Genomic DNA, 26135 nt, shown 5'->3' with positions numbered 1-26135 from the left:
GTACACAGAGTCACAGTGCGCCCTCTCGTACATCATTTTCAGCCATATACACCTAATTGATCCCGGCAGCATGAAGGAGTCTACTATATCTTGTTGCCCACCTCTAATAGGCATATCTGATGTACGAAAGAGCACACTGTGACTCCGTCTGGATACTGTCAAAGAACCCATCAATGCATACACCAAAATCCTGTTTTGCAGGGGTTTCAAACGTGAACCCCAATTCAACCACTGGACCTAGGTTAAATTGCTATAGCCTGATTTGTAAATGATTGCTCCTACAAAGGATTCCATTCACGATATTGAATAATTCTGTGACTGCAGTGGCATTTTATATTCAATTTGGAGAAACCACTTAGAAAATGATTATATTGAGCTATTTAAAGGGAAGCTGTCACATAAAAAATTCTATTAACCTGCAGATATAGGATCAATGTGCAGGTTAATGGAATTCCACACCTGCCCATACCGGACACTTAGCGCTCTGCTCTGGGAGGAAAAGACCTTTAATCCTCCCGGCAGCATTCAGCTTCTAGTCATATAGTTTTGCCGACATGGTTTCAGTCACTCCTTTGTGTATTGAGAGCGTCAGTTGTTACTGCACCCCCCGCACTGACTGACTGTCAGCTCATCATTAGAACCATTTGTTGGTTAGTGCTACAGGGCGCTGTTACTGCCGCCGCTAACTTTACACAAAGGGGTGACTGGAAGCTGAAGTTCTTTTCCTCCAAGAAGCAAAGCTCTAAGTGACGGAGCCACATAATATCACAATGCTATTATCCTATGGATTAATCCAATACAGTGCATAAAAAAACGTATTTAGTCAGCCACCAATTGTGCAAGTTCTCCCACTTAAAAAGATGAGAAAGGCCTGTAATTGACATCATAGGTAGACCACAACTATGAGAGACAAAATGAGAAAACAAATCCAGAAAATCACCTCTGATTTGGCAAGATTTTATTTGCAAATTATGATGGAAAATAAGTACTTAGTCACCTAACAACATGCAAGATTTCTGGCTCTCACAGACCTTCAACTTCTTCTTTAAGAGGCTCCTCTGTCCTCCACTCATTGCCTGTAGTAATGGCACCTGTTTGAACTTGTTATCAGTATAAAAGACACCTATCCATAACCTCAGTCACACTCCAAACTTCACTATGGTGAAGACTAAAGGGCTGTTGAAGGACACCAGAAACAAAATTGCATCCCTGCACAAGCCTGGGAAGACTAAATCTGCAATAGGCAAGCAACTTAAGCGGGCTTTACACGCAAGCGATTGTAAGCGGCCCCGTCGGTTTTGCGACACGGGTAAATTGCTGCCCGTGCCGCACAACCTCGTTTAACCCCGTCACACAGACTTACCTGCCATGCGACGTCGCTCTGGCCGGCGAACCGCCTCCTTTCTAAGGGGGCGGTTCGTGCGGCATCACAGCGACGTCACACGGCAGGCGTCCAATAGAAGTGGAGGGGTAGAGATGAGCGGGACGTAACATCCCGTCCACCTCCTTTCTTCCGCATTGCCGGTGGAGGCAGGTAAGGAGATGTTCGTCGCTCCTGCGGTGTCACACACAGCGATGTGTGGTGCCGCAGGAATGACGAACAACATAGCTAATAAGCAGAAAACGATTTTTTTGTTTCAGGACAACCTCTCTGCGGCAAACGATTTTGACCGCTTTTGCTATCGTTTAAGGACGCTCATAAGTGTCACACACTGCGATATCGTTAATGACGCCGGAAGTGCATCACAAACACCGTGACCCCGACGATAATTCATTAATGCTATTGTAGCGTGTAAAGCCCACTTAAGTGTGATGAAATCAACTGTGGAAGCAATAATAAGAAACTGGAAGACATACAAGACCACTGATAATCTCCCTCGATCTGGGGCTCCACACAGGATCTCACCCCATGGGGTCAAAATGATCACAAGAACAGTGAGCAAAAATCCCAGAACCACACGGGGGGACCCAGTGAATGACCTACATAGAGCTGGGACAACCATAACAAAGGCTACCATCAGTAACACACTACGCCGCCAGGGACTGAGATCCTGCAGTGCTAAACGTGTTTCCCTGCTTAAGCCAGTACATGTCTGGGCCCGTTTGAAGTTTACTAGAGAGCATTTGGATTATCCAGAAGAGTATTGGGAGAATATCATGTGGTCTGATGAAACCAAAGTAGAACTTTTTGGTAGAATACAACTCGTCGTGTTTGGAGGAACAGAATGCTGAGTTTCATCCAAAGAACACCATTCCTACTGTGAAGCATGGGGGTGGCAACATCATGCTTTGGGGCTGTTTCTCTGCAAATGGACCAGGATGACTGATCCATGTACATGACAGAATGAATGGGGGCATGTATCGTGAGATTTTTTTGTGCAAACCTTCTTCCATCAGCAAAGGCATTGAAGATAAAACGTGGCTGGGTCTTTCAGCATGATAATGATGCCAAGAACACCACCAGGGCAACAAAGGAGTGGCTTCGTAAGAAGCATATGAAGGTCCTGGAGTGGCCTAGCCAGTCTCCAGATCTCAACCCTATAGAAAACCTTTGGAGAGAGTTGAAAGTCTGTGTTGCCCAGCAACAGGCCCAAAACATCACTGCTCTAGAGGAGATCTGCATGGATGAATGGGCCAACAAACCAGCAACAGTGTGTGCCAACCTTATGAAGACTTACAGAAAACGTTTGACCTCTGTCATTGCCAACAAAGGATATGTAACAAAATATTGAGATGGACTTTTGTTATTGACCAAATACTTATTTTCCACCATAATTTGCAAAAAAAATCTTGTCAAATCCCATGTGGTGATTTTCTGGATTTGTTTTCTCATTTTGTCTCTCATAGTTGTGGTCACCTATGATGTCAATTACAGGCCTCTCTCATCTTTACAGTGGGAGAACTTGCACAATTGGTGGCTGACTAAATATTCCCCCCCCTGTATCTGCAGGTTAGTAGTGTTTTTGCACAGGTTCCTTTAAAGTGTACTTGTTTGGTTTATTACAAACAGCAAAAAGCGTGTGAATTTTGCAAATAATCTTTAAACTAATTTGTAACTGAATATACTATATTAAAAAAGCAAATTGCAACACCATGAAGAAGTCTGCAAATTACAAAAATTACAGGATTGTGTTAAATATATGCAAATGATGAACAAATGGAAACAACATTTTTTCCATGTTGTTGCCCAAATGGTATTCAGATCAATTTTTCTTAATCACTGTGTCCCAGACAAAAGCAGGATTCAACTCTGAAGAGCCTGGACCTCCATATGAGCCTCCATTGCCATTTTGCTTTGCTGCTTGACAGTCTTTGAGAGCAGTAGCATGAAATCAATAACGCAACTTTAACGAGGGCATATCACGCTAGACTTAAGGCGGCGTTACACGCTACGATTTATCTGACGATATGTCGGCTTGGTCACGGTTTCCGTGACGCACATCCGGCATCGTTAGCGACGTCGTTGCCTGTGACACCTACGTGCGACTCCGAACGATCGCAAATAGGTTGAAAATCGTTGATCGTTGACACGTCGTTCATTTTCAAAATATTGTTCGTCGTTTGGATCGCAGCAGACATATTGGTACGTTTGACACCCTGCAAACGACGAACAACATCCACACGACCGCCTTGGTCAAACAATATATTGCTGAACGATTTGGTGTCACTTGTTAGATTGTTACGTGTGACCGCTAATAAACAACCTATGAGCGATCTCGGCAAATCGTAACTACGATCTGGGCATGTCACATCGTTAATGAGATCGTCAGATAAATCGTAGCGTGTAACGCCGCCTTTATTCCCGGGATTATGATGTGGGGTGGCATAATGTACAATAGGTGGACCTCTCTAGTCTTCATTCCAGGTATAGTAACAGCTCAGTATGACATTGATTTAGTGGGGAAACTAATAGCACAGCCATTTCTCCAATGTGTGCTAGGAGCCGCTTTTCAACACAATGCCAGACCATATGTTGCTGGTCCAACTATGAGCAGCTTATGTAGTCTAAACAGTCCACCATGGCCTTAAGCGTCTCTGGACTAGTCTCTCATCAAGCACATCTGGACAACTGAGCAGGTAGCTGATAGCATTGGATCTTGATGATTTAAATACCTAGTCTGTGTTGAAAAAAAATTCTTCAGGCAACAATTAATGAGGTTGTCCACTACTTCAGATTGATGGCCTATCCCTAGGATAGATCATCAATGTTTGATCATATGGGATCCGATACCTGGCACCCCCCGCCAATCGGTTGCCCCGCCAACTGATTTTGGTTGCGGCCAGATACTGCACATCCGCCTCCTATTGATTTGAATGCAAGGCGAACGTGCAGTACCTAGCCACGGCCGCTATCAGTTAATGGGGCAGCTCCGTAACCGTGCATTTCAGGCAGCCTGCTGCCACCGCCGGCACCAAGGACAGCTAATTGGTGAGGGTGCCTGGTGTCAAACGTCGGCCGACCAGACATTGATGAACTATCTTAAAGCGGGCTTTACACGTTGCGACATCGGTAACGATATATCGTCGGGGTCATGTCGTTAGTGACGCACATCCAGCGCCGTTACCGACATCGCAGCTTGTAAACCCTAGGAGCAACAATCACCGATCGCAAAAACGGCAAAAATCGTTGATCAGTGACACGTCGCTCCTTTCCATAATATCGTTACTGCTGCCGGAACGATGTTGTTTGTTGTTCCTGCAGCACCACACATCGCTATGTGTTACACCGCAGGAACGACAAACATCTCCTTACCTGCCTCCACCGGCAATGTGGAAGGAAGGAGGTGGGCGGGATGTTATGTCCCGCTCATCTCTGCCCCTCCACTTCTATTGGCCGGCCGCTTAGTGTTCGGCAGTCACAGCGACGTCGCAGACCAGATATGTGCGTGTGAAGCTGCCGTAGCGATAATGTTCGCTACGGCAGCAATCACCAGATATCGCATGTGCGATGGGGGTGGGTGCTATCGCGCTCGACATTGCTAGCAATCGCTAGCGATGTCGCAGCGTGTAAAGCCTGCTTAAGGGTAAACCATCAATGTTAAAATAGTTGACAACCCCTTTAACAAACCACGTTGATAGCATGTCAAGTTATGTAAGTGAGTGTATTTTTACGTGTGATGCGAATACATGATGCTGAATAAATTAAGATATTTGGAAAATTTGTACTCAAATTTTTCAGCATTTGCATATAATTAACATGTCTATCTATCTTGTGACTTCCATAATGCCCTGATTTTTCCTTCTTGGTGCTGCAATTTTAGAGTCGTATAGCCTATATGTTTACTCCAACAATGGGCAAAATCTCCCAAGTTATATACTGAACCTGTCCTATTGCATGTGATAAAACAGTACACCTTTTTTCAGCTTTTTTTTTTCTTTTCTTCAAGAAAGTGAATGAGTGAAAAATATACTGATCCATTTTACAGCTGAATTTGAGGAGACTATATGGGAGGTTCCTGGGTGGAAAAGAGCTTTGGACTGATATTCACTTTTTAAAAGCTTGTACACTACTTGGACACCCCCTACCCAATCAGAGTGTTTGTCCCTATTAAAATAATGATGCCAATACCCACATCCGGTGCTGGCACCATTCCAGTGGTGTCGGCACTCACTCTTCTGGGGTCCGTGTGACATAAGAACTGCTCCAACTCAGCGCTGGCTTCACTGTCCCCACTTTCAGATGTATCAAACATCAGGAGGAGGAGGAGAAGTGAGGCCAGCCGCAGCTCTGACTTCCTCTTTTTTGTTTGATTCATCTGAAGGTGGGGAGAGAAAAGACAGCGCTGCTTGAGCGCAGGGCACGCGTGAGGGAATAGTGTCGTGTCAACACCAGAAGAGAGAGTGCCGACAGTGCTGGAATGGTGCCAGCACTGGAGGTGAGTAGTGGTGTTATTTTAACAGGGGTAAACACTCTGTTTGAGAAGGGATTATCCAAGTGGTGGACAACCCTTTAAATAAATTTTACCACTTTTCTCTAGCTACAAAATAATTTGAGTACTTACGAGTGCAGAACTCTTTGGTTATATTTGACCATTTGCCGCTTTCCAAACAAGTTATACTATTTGTGTACACGTTGTTCCTAATATACCCACGTCTACAGGTGTATTGTATTGTAACGCCAGCAACAAAGATCGTTGAGGGTTTAACATCAAATATAGCATAATCAAGAGGAGGTGGGTCTTCACAGATGCCTGTTGAAAAAACAGATTTTCTAATTTAATAAAGAGTGTACAAATCACTTTTATCATAACTTCTGACACACTTTATTACTAGTGGTTGGAGAAATCGCAGATATCGGAAATCGGCGGAACTAACCGAACTTTAAAAAAATGGTTCCAGCCCGGAATTGATCCTGGATATCTGGCTGGATGCCAGTCCCCATGTCTTAGAGCAAGTGCGCTATACCTAACGAGTCTCCGGCACAGTTGAAACTGCTTTCGGGCTTCTCACTCTTCTTCTATGGCTACTCACTTACCTTCATGTATATTCACTGCTTCAACCACCCACCAACAGTCCTGGCGTCTGTGATTGATTGCCCATTGACAAAGCGACTAACGCGAAACATGCATTGGTGTCTATGCAGACGGACCCTTGGCACATCCACACATGGGTAATATTCAATTCCTAGTCGCCTTAACCCTTTGTTGTCAAATTTGTTGACTCAATCATTACCATTTAAGCCTATTCAACTATAGCCTTAAGGTGGTGTCACACATAGCGACGCAGCAGCGATCACGACCAGCGATATGACCTTATCAGGATCGCTGCTGCATCATTACATGGTCGCTGGTGAGCTGTCAAACAGGCAGATCTCACCAGCGACCAGTGACCAGCCCCCAGCCAGCAGCGACGCGTGGAAGCATAACTAAGGTAAATATCGGGTAGCCAAGGAAAGCACTTCTCTTGGTTACCCGATATTTACCTTAGTTACTAGCGTTCGCCGCTCTCACGTTGCCAGTGCCGGCTCCCTGTTCCCTGCACTCCTAGCCAGAGTACACATCGGGTTAATTACTTGATGCGTACTCCAGCTACGTATGCAGGGAGCAGGGAGCCTGCACTGGCAGCGTGAGAGCACACCGCTTAGCGCTGGCTCCCTGCACTCCTAGCCAGAGTACACATCGGGTTAATTACCCGATGCGTACTCCAGCTACGTATGCAGGGAGCAGGGAGCCTGCACTGGCAGCGTGAGAGCACACCGCTTAGCGCTGGCTCCCTGCACTCCTAGCCAGAGTACACATCGGGTTAATTACCCGATGTGTACTCCAGCTACGTGTGCAGGGAGCCGGCACTGGCAGCGTGAGAGCGGCGGACGCTAGTAACTAAGGTAAATATCGGGTAACCAAGGAAAGGGCTTCTTGGTTACCCGATGTTTACTGTGGTTACAGCTTACTGCAGGCTGCCAGACGCCGGCTCCCTGCTCCCTGTTCGCTTCAGTTCGTCGCGCTCTTGATGTCACACACAGCGATGTGTGCTTCACAGCGGGAGAGCAACGTCCAAAAAATGAAGCAGGACATTCAGCAACGACCGGCGACCCCACAGCGGGGGCCAGGTTGGTGCTGCATGTTACACACAGCGACAGCAACAGGACGTCGCTGCTACGTCACAGAAAATGGTGACTTAGCAGCGACGTCGTTGTCGTCGTCGCTATGTGTGACACCACCTTAACATGGGGAAGGGGAAATTCTGCACTAGTTACTGTCATCTTATGGATCTAATGTTTACTGCTTAAAACCATAGGTTATTCAACTTGCTTTACATCCCACAATGTTGATATCAGCAATAACGGCAACTTTGCCCCTTTACGTTTGAACTTCATTCAGAGGATGTTTCAATGCACTGTTTTCATCGTCCAATATTGACAATATGAATATGATAATACGGTAGCAATTTTGCCTTCTCAGTATTTACATTTACATTTACATTTACAATTTACATGGGAGGAGGTCTGTTGTATTCATTTACATTTTCTATTTAAGATTGATGTATACCATTTTTATCTGTTTAGACCTTATTGTAAACTTGTATATCTGTAAAGTGGTCTGATTGATGCCATTTTCTGGCATAGCTGTAAGATGGCAGCTTTTGCCAATTAACTATTGTATGCAATTTCTATCCACTATGTAATGGTAACATGTGTTGCAAGATCTTATGACTCTAGTGCTGACTTTATGGACCCATTCGGCAATTTCATCTTAGGTCATTCACTGTCTTCCTATAGCATGTTTTTAACAAATTTTCTAATAAAATATTGAATTTCTGTTTTGTGCTAAAAAGACTCCAGCCTTCTTTGTTCAAAGATTGATTGCAGTCAGTCGCGCCCCAGCCTGCGTGACAGTGTCTGACTACTTGCAATCACATTCCCTGTCTTCGGTTCTATTTCGTGGTATAAAAATAAATAAAGATATAGGTGTAGGGTCCCCATGTATTATGATACCCAGCACAGATAAAGCATACGGCTACAGGCTGCAGGCCCCAGCCATGCGCTTATCTTGGCTGTGTATTAAATTAGGGAGCCGCATGCGGCTTTTTTAATTATTATTTAAATAAATAATTTTAAAAAACGGCGTGCGTCCCCCCAATTTCGATACTCAGTTATGATAAAGCCCTACAGCTAGGGAGACCCATGGTAATTGACCCCCCCCCAGCCCAAAAATAGCAGCCTGTAGCCACCCAGGATTGTCGCATCCATTAGATGTAACAGTCCCGGAACTTTACCTGGCTCATCCTGTTGGTTTTGATGCTTTTTCAGTGAATCTTTCTGCCCTGTTATGTAAATTTGGTGCTGAAACGTCTGGTTTCAGCACCAAATTTGCACCTCCAGGAAGAAAACCATCCCGAAACAGTGTAAAACCTTTTTTTTTTTTTTTGATTTGCATTTTTGGGCCAAGAGATGCAAATTTGGTGATGAAATATATACACCGTACTCCTGTACTCAATCTACACTTCCTGGCAAAAATTGCATCACTACTGCTGCATCATACCACATGCAGTAGTGATGCATTTTTTTTTTACAGAAAGTTTAGATTGTGTGAATGAATATGGTGTAAAAATTTGATTACCAAATTTGCATCTCTTGGCCCAAAAATGCAAAAAAAAAAATGGTTTTGATGCCGTTTCAGCACAGCTGTCTGCCACGAGGTGCAACTCTGGTGCTGAAATGTCTGATTTCAGCAGAAAATGTGTACCTCCTGAAAGAAAACTGTCCTGAAACAGCGTTAAAACTTTTTTTTTTGCATTTTGGGCCAAGAGATGCAAATTTGGTGATGGAATTTTTATTCCTCCACCCAATCTACACCTCCTGGCAAAAAAAGAAAAATCACATCATTACCGCATCATACCGCATGTGGTAGTGATGCGTTTTTTTCCAGGAGGTGTAGATTGGGTGCGGAAATATGCAGTTGAAATTTCAGACCCAAATCTGCATTTCTTGGCAAAAAAACGCAATTTTCTGCCAGGAGATGCAGGTCTGTGAACTCAGGTGAGGTCACTGACTATACTGAGGTCACCTGAGGACAGGTTGCTTGCGATGTGAAGGTGGAGGACCGTGGGAACATCCAGCTGTAACTGCAAATAACCTGAGTGGCATTCACAGTGGGTGGTCATGTTCTATGGCCACCTGCTGTCAAATCAGATGTAGCAGAGCTGAAATTGTTGTGAGACTTCATGTGGATTATGTCGGACCTGGGTGCTTTTGGGGTTAACAAACTGGTGAAAGAGGGTTTTTTTTGTATTTTATTTCAGGTTACCTGCAATCACAGATGGGGTACCATGCAGCTAACCTGAGTGATGCAACCGCTCATCACTACAGCCCATTCTCTGCCTATAGCAGAGAAGCTCATAGCAGGCGGTCATGTTCTATGGCCTCACACTGTCAGTTCAGATGTAGCAGTGCCAAGCTCATCGTGGAACCTCATGTGGATTACGTCAGACCTGGGTGGTTTGGGGGTTAATAAAGAGGTGAAAGAGGGTTTGTGTTTTGTATTTTATTTCAAATAAAGGATTTTTTTGGTGTTTGTGTTTATTTCTTTTCACTTACAGATTAGTAATGGGGGGAGGTCTAATAGATGCATCTCCATTACTAGTCAAGGGCTTAGTGGCATTTGTCCTTACAGTACATACTATTTAACTAGAGGGCAGAAAGGGATTAATAGCATAAATCATTATCAATAATACTCAATGCCTTAAACCCTTAGGATGGGTTTTCCTAACTGAGCAACATTTTATAATTATTGTATATATTTTTTAAATTATGAAACAGCTAATTTTAATAAGTATACAAATTTCCTTTTAACCAACCCTACTTCATTCTATAGAAAAGCAAAAAGCATATTTCACCCTTCATCAGAACTATGACTGTTAAATTAAGTCAAGAGAGCATTAATATGTTTTTTAATATATAAGTAATTGCAGTTAAAAAGTTCAATTAATTATCATTTTAACATAATCCAAAAAAGTGATCTGATAATCTTAAAGAAATAATAGTCCTGTTTGATCAACCTAAGACAAAATGGTAGAAAACTTTTCCAATTTTTTTTATATTATTTTTATATATCTAAAATAAAAAAATAAATACAGTTTGTATATATTGTTTATTACAAATCCTCTACCATTTTTATTCCAAAAGTCAAGGCTGTATACCAGTTGCCATTTATATTTTAGATAAAAATAAGTAGTTACATTGGTATACATGTTGATACTGGATTTGCAAGAATCCCAAAATTTTAATATTGCCGGAATATACTACAGAATTTCATTCATTTACCCAAGGTGAACCTTTATTTTAGGGCTCATTCAGACGTATGTGCAAATTGGTCTAATCTCGGCCTGCAATGCGTGGACTGGCCGTGGCTTTCCCAATTCGATTGTCATGTCACAGCTTCTTCTATTTCAATGAGTCTGTCACGCTCGGGTCAGTAGACCCACAGCAAGTCCATGCTTTAGCGGCCATGCTTGGATCAATTTGCATGGACATCTACATAAGCCATAAATCTGAAACTATTGTAGCACTGGCATCCCTGCACAACTTACATTACTTGCTGCTGGGATGCCAACTCATCACCACAGCTGGCCCGCACTGCTTTGCCTAGCTTTTCCATGGTCCTCCATCTGTACAGGTCCTGGAAGAGTGCTCCTAGGGCATACACCTGCACAGCTGACCTTTTCATAAAGGGCCAGTGCATCATTTCCTGTAAATGCTTCTCAGTCTATCGCTGAGAGGTACTGAGGCAGTTTCCAACTAGGGGAGGTGCCTAATCAACATAGTAAGTTAGTGGTTCGTGCCCTAGCCAGATAGTTGTCAAGTCCCCCTGTCCACTGTGCATCTCCATTTCAGTGTGTACTACCTTTCCTTGTCTCTGTGCCCCAGCCGCACCCCTGATACCGGCCTTTTTTTGTTGTAGTATCTTCTTCAGCCATCTCGGTAGTCCCTGTCTACACTAGAGACTTTGCCTGTCTGCACCTTGTCTGTCTTTTCACTGGGTATCAGCTGCCACAGTCCCGGTCACTGCCCTGGGAGAGGCACTTGATATCTGTCTCGCGGTGGATGCTTAGTCAAGCTCTTCCCAGTAAAGGGTAAGCCCGAGGCCCCCTGTGGTCCACTTTTTCTCTCCACCTTACCATCTCCAGCAGCGAGCGTTACAACTATTATTACTCAAGTTCTTAGCGCTGTAGATTTTTTCTGGTAATTTTGGTAAACTCTTGAATAATTCAATACAGATCTTTCAGCTTAATTTGCTGCCTAATATAAGGGCAACATATTACATCCACAGGGCCATTGTCAAAGTAGCCCAAAAAGGCATAAAACATTTGTGCTATTTGTCTGGTAGAGAGGGTTAAAGAATACAAACATTCATATGAGGAGCATTCTACCCACTCCTCGTAAATCTAAATTTCATTTTCTTTAAATTAACCTATTTTGTCTAAAGGCCTCGTCACATAAAACAACGTATCTAACAATATATCGCCGGGGTCACGGATTCCGTGATGCACATCCGGCAACGTTAGCGGCGTTGTTGCGTGTGACACCAACGAGCGAACGTTAACGATGGAAAATACTCACCAAATCGTCCATCGTTGACACGTCGTTCATTTTCAAAAAATCATTGATTGTTGAGGACGCAGGGTATTCATCGTTCCCGAGGCAGCACACATCGCTACTTGTGACACCTCGGGAACGACGAACTACAGCTTACCTGGCAATGAGGAAGGAAGGAGGTGGGCGGGATGTTACGGCTGCTCATCTCCACTCCTCCACTTCTATTGGGTGGCCTCTGAGTGACGCCGCTGTGACGCCACACGAACTGCCCCCTTAGAAAGGAGGTGGTTCGCTGGCCACAGCGACGTTGCTAGACAGGTAAATCCGTGTGACGGCTCCGAACGATATTTTGCGCCACGGGCAGCGATTTGCCAGTGACGCACAAACGATGGGGGTGGGTACGCTGACGGGGCCTTTAATCCTTATTCACACATCAGTTTTTCACGTATGAGTACTATCTGTTTTTCATGGATAGCACTCATACCTGTAATAGTGAAAGGGGACGGTCATATGTCTGAATTTTAGTGGGTTGAGCAGTCTGCGTCAAATCTAGGAGACATGTCTGAGACTGATCCCAGTGCAGGATCAAAACAGTAAACCAAGTCTATAGGTCAGTGTAAAAATTGGACAGCACTTAGATGTAATCTGATTATGGTCCGATATTTTCACAGACTGCTAGATAGAAGGTGGAAAGAAATTGTACATACAAGAAAAACTACTGAAAATTGGACTAAACTCTGATGAAAATCACTGATAAAGCTTAGTTTTTTTTCATGTATCAGAAAAATGGACTGTCGTGTGAATTAGGCCTTACACTTCATGCACATAGACTTATGAGGGTATTCCATAGGAGATATATGTATCTTTAGACATAAACATGAGAGCTGAACCCATTTTGTGAAATCTTGAAAAACCTTCTCAAAGCAAATGTTCCCAAGGCAGATATTTACCCTTACACTCCGGTATCCTATAATTCCATCTTCCATCATGGCTGCAGGTAATTTCATCCTCACCAATAAGCTTATATCCTTCATGACAGCCAAATGATACAGTTGCGTTGTAAACGTATTGTTCCTTTTCTGGATAAATCCACCCATTTTTTGCCCATTGAGGGACAGGACAAGTTGAAACTGCAATAAGTAAAATAAGTGCAGCATATATAAATGTAAAAAAAAATGTTAAAAACATTAAATAATGTATGGTATTCCTTATTAGTGATCACAAATGTATGTGGGCTCTTGTGGCTTTCCAGAGTTATTGGGTACAATTCCTTAAGGCTGGCATTTTGTGTGGCACCAATGTCACTTTATGAATTAGGGTCATCTTACGTAGGAGCAAATATTACTTCAGATAGGGAATTGGCTCTAATTTCTGCATAATTTACACCATAAATTGTGATGAATTTACATGGTGGGCATCAATGAGCCAAAGCCAACCCAAGCTCCACACACTTTATCGGAATTGTCCGAGACTGTTGTAAAATGCTAAAACAGAAAACAGTGTCTTGTTCCACAAAATCACTGTATTTGGTGAAATTGTGTGAAGTCACTTTTATTTTTTTGTTGATTTAGTAGCATTGTTTTATTTGGGATGAGTTGCATTTACAGCAATATTTTTTAAATAGGTTGGCCACTACTTTTTTTTTATTGATGACCTATATTTAGGATAGGCCATCAATATCTGATCAGTGGAGTAGCGATATACCACTCCCCCTCCAATCAGCTGTTACCAGCGCCATCTGACGATTTTGGATGCTTCCGAAACACATTAGTTCCAAAAAAACTATAGTGGCTTTCGGCAGGGGACTGCAGATCCACCATCTATATATTTGAATAGTGGGTGGGTTTGCAGTACCCGGTTTGCCATATTGTGAGACCATAGCTCTTTTATATTTTTCTGTATACAGTATTGAGTGAGGAATTATTTTTTGTGGACAAGCTGTAGTTTTCCCTGTTGAATACCCTTGATTCATGCTGCACATGGTTCGGACAACATGAGTCAAATGACAGGTTCCCTTCAATTGTATCTTTATGAAGTGGATTTAGAGAGTTCTATCATAAAAACAGTTTTAATCTTCAAAATACATAAAGAGAGTCAGCTTAAAATCTGCATTGTTAGCAGGACAGGTACAGTATATGCTGTAAGATTTTCTAATTCTTTATGCACAATCTCATATGTGATCACTGATTTATAGCATACCTTCACATTCAGGTATGGGTAAACTCCAAGACTGGTTTGCCAGACAATCTCTGAAGCTTACATTTTTCATCCTGTAGCTAAAAATTAAAAATAATAATGGGTAAATTCTTGATACTTCACTTGTGCACACACTGCTGTTCAAAACAGTAACATTAATTCTTTCCCACAGTATTATTTCAGGCATACTATTTGCCCACTTTTGATGATGAAAAGGAAGTTTGGCCCAGAAGACCATCTGGTAGGAACATCTTTCAATAACCTTGCCGTCTTTTTAGGTTCTGCCCTCTCAATGCCCTGTTTCCCACTCCTTGAGCTTCTTTGCTAACACCCTGTTTTCCAGTCCACTAAAAGAGGCTTTGGTATTCTCCTGGGAGATTTGCTAAATTTTCTCCTAATAATACAGATTGAAGTGATAGGGAAAATAAAGAGTGAGTAGAAGTGATAACAGCTGCACGGTCAGTGTAATTGTTCAGTGATCTAGTGTAGCTAACATTTGTTCTGCTTCATTTGAATTGCACAATTTTTTTCTCTTCAGTTTTAATTAAGTAGAAAGCAGCAGCTAGGCAACGCAATATTTTTTTGCAGAAAATAAAAATGAAATTGCCATGATTCAGAGAAGGTGTGCTTGTGTCTGACAAGCAACTGTACTAAATTTTTGCATTTCTTGAGAAATCCTTTTTGTGAAAGGGGTAATAATATTTTCTTTTAATTTAAATACCAATATAATTCCACAAAAAAAATTTAACTATAGGGTGCTTTACACGCTGCGACATTGCTAACGATATATTGTCGGGGTCCCGTCATTAGTGACGCACATCCGGCGCCGTTAGCGACATCGCAGCGTGTGACACCAAGGAGAGACGATCAACGATCGCAAAAATGTCAAAAATCGTTGATCCTTGACACGTCGCTCCTTTTCATAATATCGTTGGTGGTGCATGCCGCTGGTTGTTCGTCGTTCCTGCGGCGTCACACATCGCTATCAATCACAACTTTTGAAGAAGAGTTCGAGAGCTAAAATATACCGCACATGTAGTGGCAAAATTTTAGGCTTTGCCCTTAACCACACCTATTTACCATTTCATTCTCACTTGGACACATTAAGAAAAGTTTACAACATGATGGATAACCACTTGAAAGCTGTAAATACACTACTGCTAAAACCTTAGATCTTCTATTGATGAGTAAACCTGGCACAATGTCATATCTGTGTTGTGCCACATGTTGTCAAACTAGACCTACTAATCAAAAGAACAAACAAACAAAATCAGTACAACCAGATGCCAACAGATAGGAGGAAGTTCACAGGTCTCTGTTCCAGGAATCATGGACTACTGATGTGGCTGCTGGACAAGGGACCAGTGAATTATTTCCTCTATGCTACGTTTCTTTCCTCACCCCCTGCACCATACAGTCACAAGTTACATGAAAAGCACTTTCCTCTTGTGGAAACACCCCACCACCACTGTATCACATCATTCCTATTAGTCCCTCCAAATACAACCCATGTAAAATCTGTACTCTTTAGCCTCTAGTTATAAGAAAGCAGGAGGTGCTGGTGGATTCATTGTACCTTACTGAAGTACCCTCTAACTGAATAAAACATATTTACTAACATCTACAGTTACCATCTAAATTAATGACACACTGACTTACTGAAACTTGACATGACACATACACTGACACACACTTAAAGCACGACTGCAGCATTATTTTTTTCAGTGATGGAGTGGTGCTTCTAATCCTGTCTAATCTAGACCCTTGACCTTAATCTTGTACTTACCAACTGCCGCCTTCACCTTTTATCTGCATCGCTCCAGTTCTGCAGCACGATCTTGTGACTGGAACTTCTGACTGGCCAGAAACCAGAGGTAACGGTCATAAGCGCTCAAAGCAAGTCTGAGAGCCAGAAGGAGGTTCTCATAGACTTGCATTGAAAACTGACTTACTGTTCACTCCAGCAAACACTAAAGTGACCCGGCAGGTTACAAACTGCCTGAGACCGATGGAAGTGGTGGTGATGGAAGGTGAAAATGGCAGCGGGTAAATATAAGAGTAAGTACAGGGAACTTAGATTGGGAATGCCACTCTCGCAGGAAAAATCAATGGAGTGGTGCATTAACACATTGAAGTCATATTGAAAGACACATACACTCCCTGACAGAAGTTCTGTTGTTTATCCATGTTACAGTCATATGAAAAAGTTTGGGCATCCCCTATTAATGTTAACCTTTTTTCTTTATAACAATTTGTTTTTTTGCAACAGCTATTTCAGTTTCATATATCTAATATTATTATTTTTCATTTTATTAAATAGATACTGTTGATAGATAGACAGACAGATAGATAGATAGATAGATAGATGCTGTGCCAATTATTCTACAAAGGACAAAGGAACATCAGGATCTCTTAAGGTCCACTAGTAACCTTGTGATTGTTGATATTTTTCAACAATTTTATTTTTAAAGCCCTCAAACAGGTCTCTTTGTCACTTTATGTTCTCCATGCTTAGCAAGGCATACACAGACACATTGCAATGATTAACTCAACTTCTCCCTTTTTATATGGTTTCAATTGTGATTTTCATATTGCCCACACCTTGTTACTTGTCACAGGTTAGTTTGGATGAGCATCACCCCCATTAACCTTAGACTAACAGGAATAAAATATACACCATCAGGTAAACTAAACCACAGATAGTATCCCACTCTTATACACAGAAAACCAGGGAATGCTAACTTTTACAGTTAGCAGAATATTAATGATTAAAAAGAATATTTTTTAATTTTCTAAAACATGGCAAAACAACATATTGTAAAAGGATCTTTCATTGTGCTATAAAATATATCTAAAATCATTAATTTCACTTACCCAATTTCACAAGCGTATGTTATCCTAGAACCAAAGGTGAAGGAACCACGAACAATTTTTCCATTAGGCACAGGTTCTGGGTCTACACATGTTATTGCTGAATGAGAAAAAAAAAATTATGAACTGTATCTAAAACCATTCTAGAAAACTTGCATCATATTTTCCAAAAACACTTTTATACACTAATTAAATAATATTTATGCAGGGTTCCTGCAAATGATCAGTGGTAACGTTTGTTTCTGCACATGTGGCGCCCTGGACAAGCCAGGGGCCACAGGTAACAACACACACACACCCCCACCCCCAGCAGTTCACAGCAGACATCCCCAGTGAGACCCGGTTTCTTCCTTGGGTTCAGACAGACACACCAGGTGGGCGGAGTCAGGCAGATGGGCACGCCCACTGAGGAGTTTAGCTGGCCTGAGGAAGGAAGCAGGTCCAGACAAGTCCAGGCAGAGGAAGAGAGAGGAGGTCTGCAGAGAGGCAGACGCAGACTGGGGCCTAGGTTGGAGCCTAGGGCCCTCGTGCAGCAGTCAGGCAGACGGAAGTGGCCGTCTGTGAGAGCCGGGAAGACAGTCTGGTGGAACCGTAGGTAGCCGGGGCTGGGCGATGGCCCACCGGTACCGAACCGGGGAGCCAGCTGGAAACCGGAGCACAGGAGGAGTGTACAGAAGGTGCAGGAAAGGACTTACACTACCAACCTGGGGTCAGGGGAAAACACCGCAGCCGTCTGTGGGACCTGTCCATCCAGCCGTTTGTTTCATCAGAGACTCCGTGTGTGTTGCTGGCTGAGTGAGTACCACTGTGCCGTGAGGCACAGCGCTGTCCCGCGACCCTGCACCTCACCAGGCTCCGTAACCCGCCTGCCATCCATCCCTACCCCATCATCGGGCCCCAGGACAACCAGCCCCTACCCACGGAGGGGAGAACTAACATCCAGGCTGCTCCCTGTCATCGCTCCCGGGATCCCAGTCCAGAGCAGCAGTGGTGTCACCAATCTCACCACAACCGTGGGTGGCGTCACGGACAATATCAAATCCCCACAATCAAATCCCCCCCTTTTCACTCACGAGCGAGGAACGCCGCTCAAGTCCCCGGGATCCGGCCCACCGCTCGAGCCACCACCGAGCAGCAGCAGCAGCCGCAGCAGCAGCCGGACCCGAGCAGTGGGAGAGCGCAGAGTCCCCTCCTCCGCCCGCGACACACACCTGGCTTTGCTTCATCTCTGTTACCTGCTCTGCTTCTTTGACTGCAATTGTGCATACTATGCTGTCTTTCTCTTTGCTGATCGATGTGTTGTAGCTCAATAAGACCTGCTCCACTGCAATATCACCTCCAGTCTGTATTATTGACCCAGATCTACAGTTTAGGGAATCCATCATATCAGGGGGAGGGGAGCCCATAAGAACAACACAGAAGGGACATATTTGGCAGAGAGATAATTTGAGTGTCATTATGTAAACATAGTTCTGAAAGCCGCGGCATTCTGTGAGCTGCCCAAGGCCTGAGGTATAAATGAAAAATATAAAAAATGTGTCTGTCATGACCATCCTCCTATGAACACCGGCTCTGAGTCAATGTTCATAGGAGATTGTGATTTCTGCTAAATAGAGTAGTGCTGATGTCCTTTTCTGTACAGCAAAACTGATCAACCAATCACAACTTCATGTCCCCTAGGGGGACCAGTAAATACAGTAAAAACTAAAAGCAAAGGTTTTTCAAAATATGAAAAAAAATATCAAATAAGAAAAGCGTTCATATCACCCCCATTTTGCCGATTGAAAAAAAAATAATTTAAACAACAGAATTACATTCCTGCAACATTGCAATACAAAATAAGAGGCGATCAAAACATTGTATCTACCCAACCATGATATAACTAAAAACATCAGCTCAGTGAGCAAAATATAAGGGGGGTAGAAAGGGTGGATTTGGATAATGTTCGTGACGCCACCGACGGTTCGTGGTAAAAGTTGGGATACCACCGCTGCTGCATTTAGGGTAGAGGGGAGTGCCCGGCAGCGATGGAATCGCAGCTATTGATGTTAACTCCTCCTTGGGCAGGGGAAGGTGTCCCAGGGCTCGGTGCTGGCTTGCTGGGGACCTGTTGGGAGCAAAGGGGCACAGTGTACTCACACAGTCCAGAGATGCTGACACTGACACCAGGTAAACCAAAGTCTTGAACGCCCTGCAGCCTTAGTCCGAACATGTTGGGTCCGTGCCCCTTTGGCGTTGCTGGTTGGTCTGAAACCTTGTCCCTTGGCACCGTGTTTACACTTGGTGGATCCCTTTCACCTAAAACTACTCGGGTTCCGCTCACCTGCGTGGCTGGCAGAGTGAGCTTGCTCTTAGGGTTCACGCTTGGGATTTTCTGGATGGTTTTGGGAAGTCCTATCCCTTCGTTGCGCTAGTACCCCGATTTTGGAGCGGGAGGAGAGCGGTTCATGAAGATTCCGTTCCCGTAAGGTGAATTACTGGGCTGCATGAAGCTACTTCCCAGCCTAGGGTCCGCGTACCCCGTCGTGCCCTGGCCCCTGCCCGATTGTAGCACAAGGCCACCGGTCTGCCCTCCGTGGCAGTACCGTGCCCCCTGTCACTACCCCCTGCGACTGGGGGTCAAGCTCCTTCCAGGCCAGACCAATGTCTGGCACCTGCGACGGTTACAGGAGCTCTGCTCCGCTGCGTGACCTTTCCTGTCACTGCTCACTGGCACTACTCCCTCCACTTCTCTCCTACTCCTGACACTTCTGGCCCTCCTTCCACCATCCCTCCATCTGGGCGGCCCTATTCCCCTCAGGCTGCCCAATGGGTGTCTGGTGGGTGTGGTGCAGAGTGTTCCTCAGGATTTGTGTATAGCTGTTCTTAGCAATACCAAAGGGACAGGACCCATAACCAAGGAGGAGCGGGTACCATGCAGAAGGGCACGGCACCCTTGTGACGACCTGATAGGCCAGGGCGTCACACCGGTACCAACAAAAACCCAGGTAATCCCAGTTTTCCCCAACAATCCCCCATACAATGGTACCCAGCTAGGGTGGGACCAATTGATGGCTGCCTAGAGGTGGAGCCAATCCAGTCCACTAATTGACCAGGTGGGAGGGGCGGACTGTGGATGGAGGAAGAGAGTAGTTGGTCTAAGGGAGACAGAGGAAGTGGAGAGGAGTTAAGGTGGAAGCGAAGCAACGGTCTGACTCGGGTTAACGGTGACCAGGAGAAGTGGTTGTGGTGGAGTACAGTGGAGTACTCCTGGAACTACGCACCGACGGGCTACAGGACTCTAGGACAGGAAAGAGCTCCAGGCCGACCTGTTAACACCTACACAGCAAGGGGACCATCAAGGACCTTGCTGACCCTAAAGAATGCAAAGACTCATTAGCAATGGGAGAACTGGGGACAGGACCAGAGACTCAAACCCCACAGGATTCACGCTACCGCCAGGCAGACAGAAGTAGACAAACCACAGTACGGGAACCCCCAGTTATTCTATACCACGGGGACCCACTTACCAGAGACAGGTGCAGGGGAAGAAGGTACCAGAAACCAGCCGGCCTCGGGCAACCAGTTAACAACTACCAGCAGTGAGTAAACCAGTTGCACTGAAGACCTGTGTGGACTACCTTCTTCTGACGCCCACTGCACCATACACCCTCTGGGGCAAAACCCTACTTGCGGAGGGTCAACCATTTTAGCTGAAAATACCTGTTTGGCCCACAACAGCGCCCGGGGCAAAGCAGCATATAGAGCCAGGAGCCGTGACCATAGGGCGGCCCATCAATGGACTCTCTCTGCCTGCTAGATGGGACAGAGAATATAACTACTTCAAAGGACGGAGGTCCCTGTGTAGCTTCAAGTTGCAGGGACTAACACAACAGAGCGCAGAGAGGAAGGACTCACAAAGTATTCCTCTGGGACTTGCCCCCGAACTATCCGGGATCATCTGGAGTCCATCACAGCGGAGTCTGGCAGTCCAACGGCAGGAGCAACTTAGTGAGTAAAAACCTTAAACTGCAACCGCTGTGTCGTCTGATTCTTCCCGCACCCCGCGATTCACACACTGGGGTGGACTACAGCCCCCAACATACTCCCTGGGGCCTAGCTCTGACAGTGGAGAGCTGCAACATCTGAGCTGCGTTACTATTCACCCTAGCAGAGAGAGACTTTCCGCGGCGGCAGGTCCCACTATAGCCGCATACCACAGGTGGTGTCACGAAAGACAACTACTCCCATCATCACCCTCATCCCACTCCATTTTTTTGGTTGACACCGTGGGATCATGGAGCTGGGCCAGGCCACTGTGACAACCCAAACCCCCAACACCGACCAGGTGACAAGTAATTCCCCCAAGACCCCACGGGCGCATCAGACACCACCCAGAAGAGAGTAGTAAGTTTCGCACACCCCACCAGAAGTGATCCACACACTGGCTCTCTCTGGTAAAGGCCCGACACAGACTTGTCACAACATTGAAATAGCAATCCTTAGAAGTAAAAGTTGTGGAATTATGGAAATCACTGAATCAATAAACATATTGATGCAAAGATAAAAAAGATGAAAAAATGGAAACAAATTTTTGAAATCATCTCAATTTCTTTAGAATCGAGTATGAGAGCCTCATGCAGAAATAAACACACATAGACGCCTTGACTTCTATGAGTGAGGTTATTAATGATTATCTAAAGAATGAAAGAATGTTTTATCACGATGAATGGACTTGGGCTCACAAATTATCAAGATCCACTGGTGGCAGCTTCATTTGCATTGCCAATTAATGATGTCCCAGATGTGCTTAACGGAAGACAGGTTCAGTAATGCTTCAGGCAATGGGAGCACATTAATGTCATGCAAGCTGTTTACACTAACACTATCAACATGTGGCCTAGAATTGTCATGTTGAAAATCAGCTCTTGTGACACTTTGGAGAAATTGCTGCACCACTATTTCCACTACAAAATCTAGGTGACATCAAGCTGTTAGTCCATCTAGAATCCATACTAGAGGGGTCTGGTAACCATACATTATGCCACCCCACAGCATAAAACTGGGAATAAGGCTAGTGTGACATTCCCTCTTATAGGCCACTTCATGGTGTTGCCCACTGGTCTCCAGGTGGAGTCAGATGCTGCAATGGAGGTCAATTCTACTCATCAATGAGTCGTACATTTGTCCTGGATGAAATGATAGCAGGAGATTCATCTGAACACCATATAGATATAGACAGCCTCAAGAAGATCCCTTCACAAGGGAATGTCATATCAGACCTACTCCCAGGTGTGTGATGACATAATGTACAGAAGTTGGACACCTCTACTGTAGTTTTCATTAAAGGTGCACTAACAGCTCGTCAATACATTGATTTGGCCATAGAAGCAGTGGTACAGCCATTACTCATACCCATAGCTGTTTTTAAACATGTCAAGTGCATATTGCTTGTGCTAAGGTCAGCAGCCTGCATGTTCTAAACATACTTCCATGGCCTGAACTTCTCTACAATTGGGCTTATCTGGGATGTGATTGGTTGTCATTTGATATGGGGACTGTCAGCAGTGGTTCTTGATGATTCGCTTGGCCAAATGCATTCAACATGACAAAAATTCCTCAGTCAAAAATGAAGAACCTCATTGATAGCATGCCAAGTCATCTAATTGTGTGCATTTATGTGTTTAGAGCTCATACTCAATACTGAATAGCTTTAGATGTTTGAAAAATTAAATTTCCTTTTTTTCATTAAATGCATAGCATTAACACTCGTCTATTGATCCTGTGATTTCTAGAATGTCATGACTTTTCTGTCTTGGTGTTGTAATCTCAATTTTGAGGCGTGTATGATTATTGTTGCAGATTCTCGATCATATATGAGCTCCACTTTGCACTCAGTGGTGGAATTCACAGTCTACCTGGCGTCATATAATCCCAAGATATGCCATAAATGCATGCTACCACCAATGAGACAAGTATATATTCAAGAACAAAGCCGTGAAACATGCTGCTGTGAGAAGAGAGGTGGACACAGAGGCATGGATTTCTATATTCATTTTTATAGTTCAGAATATTGCCAAGTAAGTGTAAGTACATACAAAGTTATATAGGTTGAAAAAACACTTAGGTCCATAAAGTTCAAGATTCTGTGTAAAAGATGGGAAAAACTTTCATACATTTTATTAAACCATTTCTGTATATAGTAACAATTAAAAGTATACATACGTGTACAGAATTGAAGAGAAGGAGACCATTTGAACGCAATACAAGTGACAGTATCTGGTGCCCCAAGGACAGGTTCATAACCTTGTTTACATTTATACTTTAGTTTGGTGCCTTCAATGAAACTTGATTCATTAGTTGCTTCTGCTAGTTCCGTATTTAAGAAGTCAGGAGGAAACTTGCAAAAACCTTAAAGACAAGTAATAACCAACACATAAGTATACAGCAATCAATAATGATCAGCATTGACAAATGGGGTAACACAGATGGCCGTTATGTAGATATTCGTCATCTTAGATTTAATAGTTGTATAATTGTAAAATACAGAATATATACTTACCAACACACTTTGGCAGTTCGGGTTCCCATTTATTATTGTCATTACATTTCACAGTATCAGATCCTATCAATTTATATTGTGATCTGCAGGAAAACCTCACTGCAGAATTAAAATAGTATGGGCCGGAATATCCTGACAATTTGTATGCGTTGTTCACTTGTGGATCGGTACACTGAACAGCTAAGAATAGAAACATATGATAGGGTAACGCGGAACACTACTAAAGTCATCATCTTTAACATCAACCATATAAAGCATATCAATCACATATATATATATATATATATATATATAATCACACAAATAGAAATATATGCCAGCCAAATAAATATTTTTTACATTTCCTTTTATATCATATTTTCATATCATGTATGTTAATTATCAGTAAAAGGGGCAAGAATGGACTGGGATCTAAAGTGTTTAATGTTTTAATATCCAGATATTTGTAACATATACATCTAGAATAGCATTTATTTACTAAGCAATTGCACCCGATGAATCTAATGACTACTTATTGTCTTTTTTTCCACTGTATGTAATAAGACGCATATCAATAATAAAGATAAAAAAATGTCAGGCTACATATCTCTCGTTGTTATTACTTTACTTAGCAGGATACCCAATACATATTTTTAGCCTTAGTCAAAAGAAAAGATATCTCTGAACGCCTACCAAAGTCTCTAGATGTCAACCAGGCTTAAGGCCCCGTTACATGCAATGACGTATCTAACAATATATCGCCGGGGTCACGGATTCCGTGACGCACATCCGGCATCGTTAGCGACGTCGTTGCGTGTGATACCAATGAGCGAGTGTTAACGATGGACAATACTCACCAAATCATCCATCGTTGACACGTCGTTCGTTTTTAAAAAAAATGTTGATTTTAGAGGACGCAGGTTGTTAGTCGTTCCCGAGGCACCACACATTGCTACGTGTGACTCCTCGGAAACGACGAACTACAGCTTACCTGCGGCCGCCAGCAATGAGGAAGGAAGGAGGTAGGCGGGATGTTACGGCCGCTCATCTCTGCCCCTCCGCTTCTATTGGGCAGCCACTTAGTGACGCTGCTGTGACGCCGCACGAACCGCCCCCTTAGAAAGGAGGCGATTTGCCAGCCACAGCGACGTCGCTAGGCAGATAAGTCCGTGTGAAGGCTCCTAACGATATTGTGCGCCATGGGCAGCAAATCGCCCATGATGCACAAACGACGGGGGCGGGTGCCATCGCTAGCGATGTCGCTCTGTGTAAAGCCCCCTTTAGTGTTAGAAATATGAACAGCCTTTATATAAAGGTTGATAACATACACTTTAATTGTTCAAATTAGCAGATGTGCTGGGATCACCACTGGCTCACCACAGCAGCCGGAGGTGATTACCCCTTCATGATTTAGGACATACCGGTACGTCCTTGGCCGTGAAGGGGTGAATACTGTATTGAGGTTATGGTAGTGCGAATGTACTCAAACACTTCCTTTTCAGGTTTTATTTTATGTTTTAATAGGCTAGAATTTTTAGGGAGAAACTTTTGGATAGTCAATCTTCAATGGACTGAGCAGCTTAAAGTGGTCGTCCACTACTAGGTTACTACTTCTGATTATACTTAAAATAAAAGACTCCATACTCACCTTCCTTCCTGGTGCTGTTTCGGCATTATCAGTAATTGCAGTTTTGGGTTCATGTGACATTGCAACGACATGGAATCCCCGCGTCCAATCACTACCAGCTTCTCTTTCGCCATCTTCGAAACCAAATGAGTCAATCAACAGGAAGTGACACTGCTACTCACTTCCTGTTGATTGCTCATTTGGTGTGGTGAGAGAAGTGTGCAGTGATTGGACAAGGGGCTTGCGTGACGTCACTATGTCATGTGAGCTCTGAATCTCGATTACTGACAATGCTGGAACACCGCCAGAACGGGAGGTAAGTACAGGGTCTTTTATTTAGCTTGGGGAAACAAGTGGAATCAGAAGGGGTTGTCCCAGTAGTGGACAACCCCTTTAAAGATCATCATTGTCACATCTCAGACAATCTTTAATGATTCTCAGTTTACCAATGTACATGGATCTAGATAGGCGTGTTTCATGTACTGTATGATATTCAAAGATGGAAATTATTCACCATGTTGTAAAAACATATCTTACATTTGCACTGCGGGGCATTAGAACTCCACGTTCCTTCCTCTGTACAGGAAACAGTGTGTTCTCCTATAAGCGCTAGATTTCCTCTGCATACATATTTAACAGAATCAAGATAGCTGTATTCCTCTTTGTCTGGATAATAATGTCCATTTCTAATTTCAGATGGTGAAGGACAGTTCTGAACTGAAAGTGGGAAATGAAAAAATAAGGTGAGTTAAAACTGTCAATCTCAGAAACTCAACATATGAGACAAGATTGTGACTTTTTCTGTTCAGTTTACAGTACATGCCACAAAAGGGCTAAAGTACAGAACACAATGAAACATTACATTTATCTATAGAACTGAACTTGCC

The 26135-nt window shown here is 43.7% G+C and overlaps 1 protein-coding gene across 1 annotated transcript in view; it reads right to left on the bottom strand.

The window, feature by feature from the left end:
- LOC142291290 (sushi, von Willebrand factor type A, EGF and pentraxin domain-containing protein 1-like) overlaps window positions 1-26135 on the bottom strand; it is a 142619-nt gene that overhangs the window by 23089 nt on the left and 93395 nt on the right. Inside the window, exons 12-18 of the mRNA XM_075335714.1 lie at window positions 25786-25965; window positions 23643-23822; window positions 23306-23491; window positions 17105-17201; window positions 14234-14310; window positions 12985-13164; window positions 6003-6191 (exon numbers count right to left, since the gene is read on the bottom strand). Coding sequence (XP_075191829.1) covers window positions 6003-6191; window positions 12985-13164; window positions 14234-14310; window positions 17105-17201; window positions 23306-23491; window positions 23643-23822; window positions 25786-25965 — 1089 coding nt within the window. The remainder of the gene's footprint in view (window positions 1-6002; window positions 6192-12984; window positions 13165-14233; window positions 14311-17104; window positions 17202-23305; window positions 23492-23642; window positions 23823-25785; window positions 25966-26135) is intronic.

The sequence above is a fragment of the Anomaloglossus baeobatrachus genome, chromosome 2, assembly GCF_048569485.1.
Source record: "Anomaloglossus baeobatrachus isolate aAnoBae1 chromosome 2, aAnoBae1.hap1, whole genome shotgun sequence".
Taxonomy (NCBI): domain Eukaryota; kingdom Metazoa; phylum Chordata; class Amphibia; order Anura; family Aromobatidae; genus Anomaloglossus; species Anomaloglossus baeobatrachus.
Note: the sequence above shows the minus strand (reverse complement) of the source record. Positions and strands in the feature narration are given on the sequence as shown.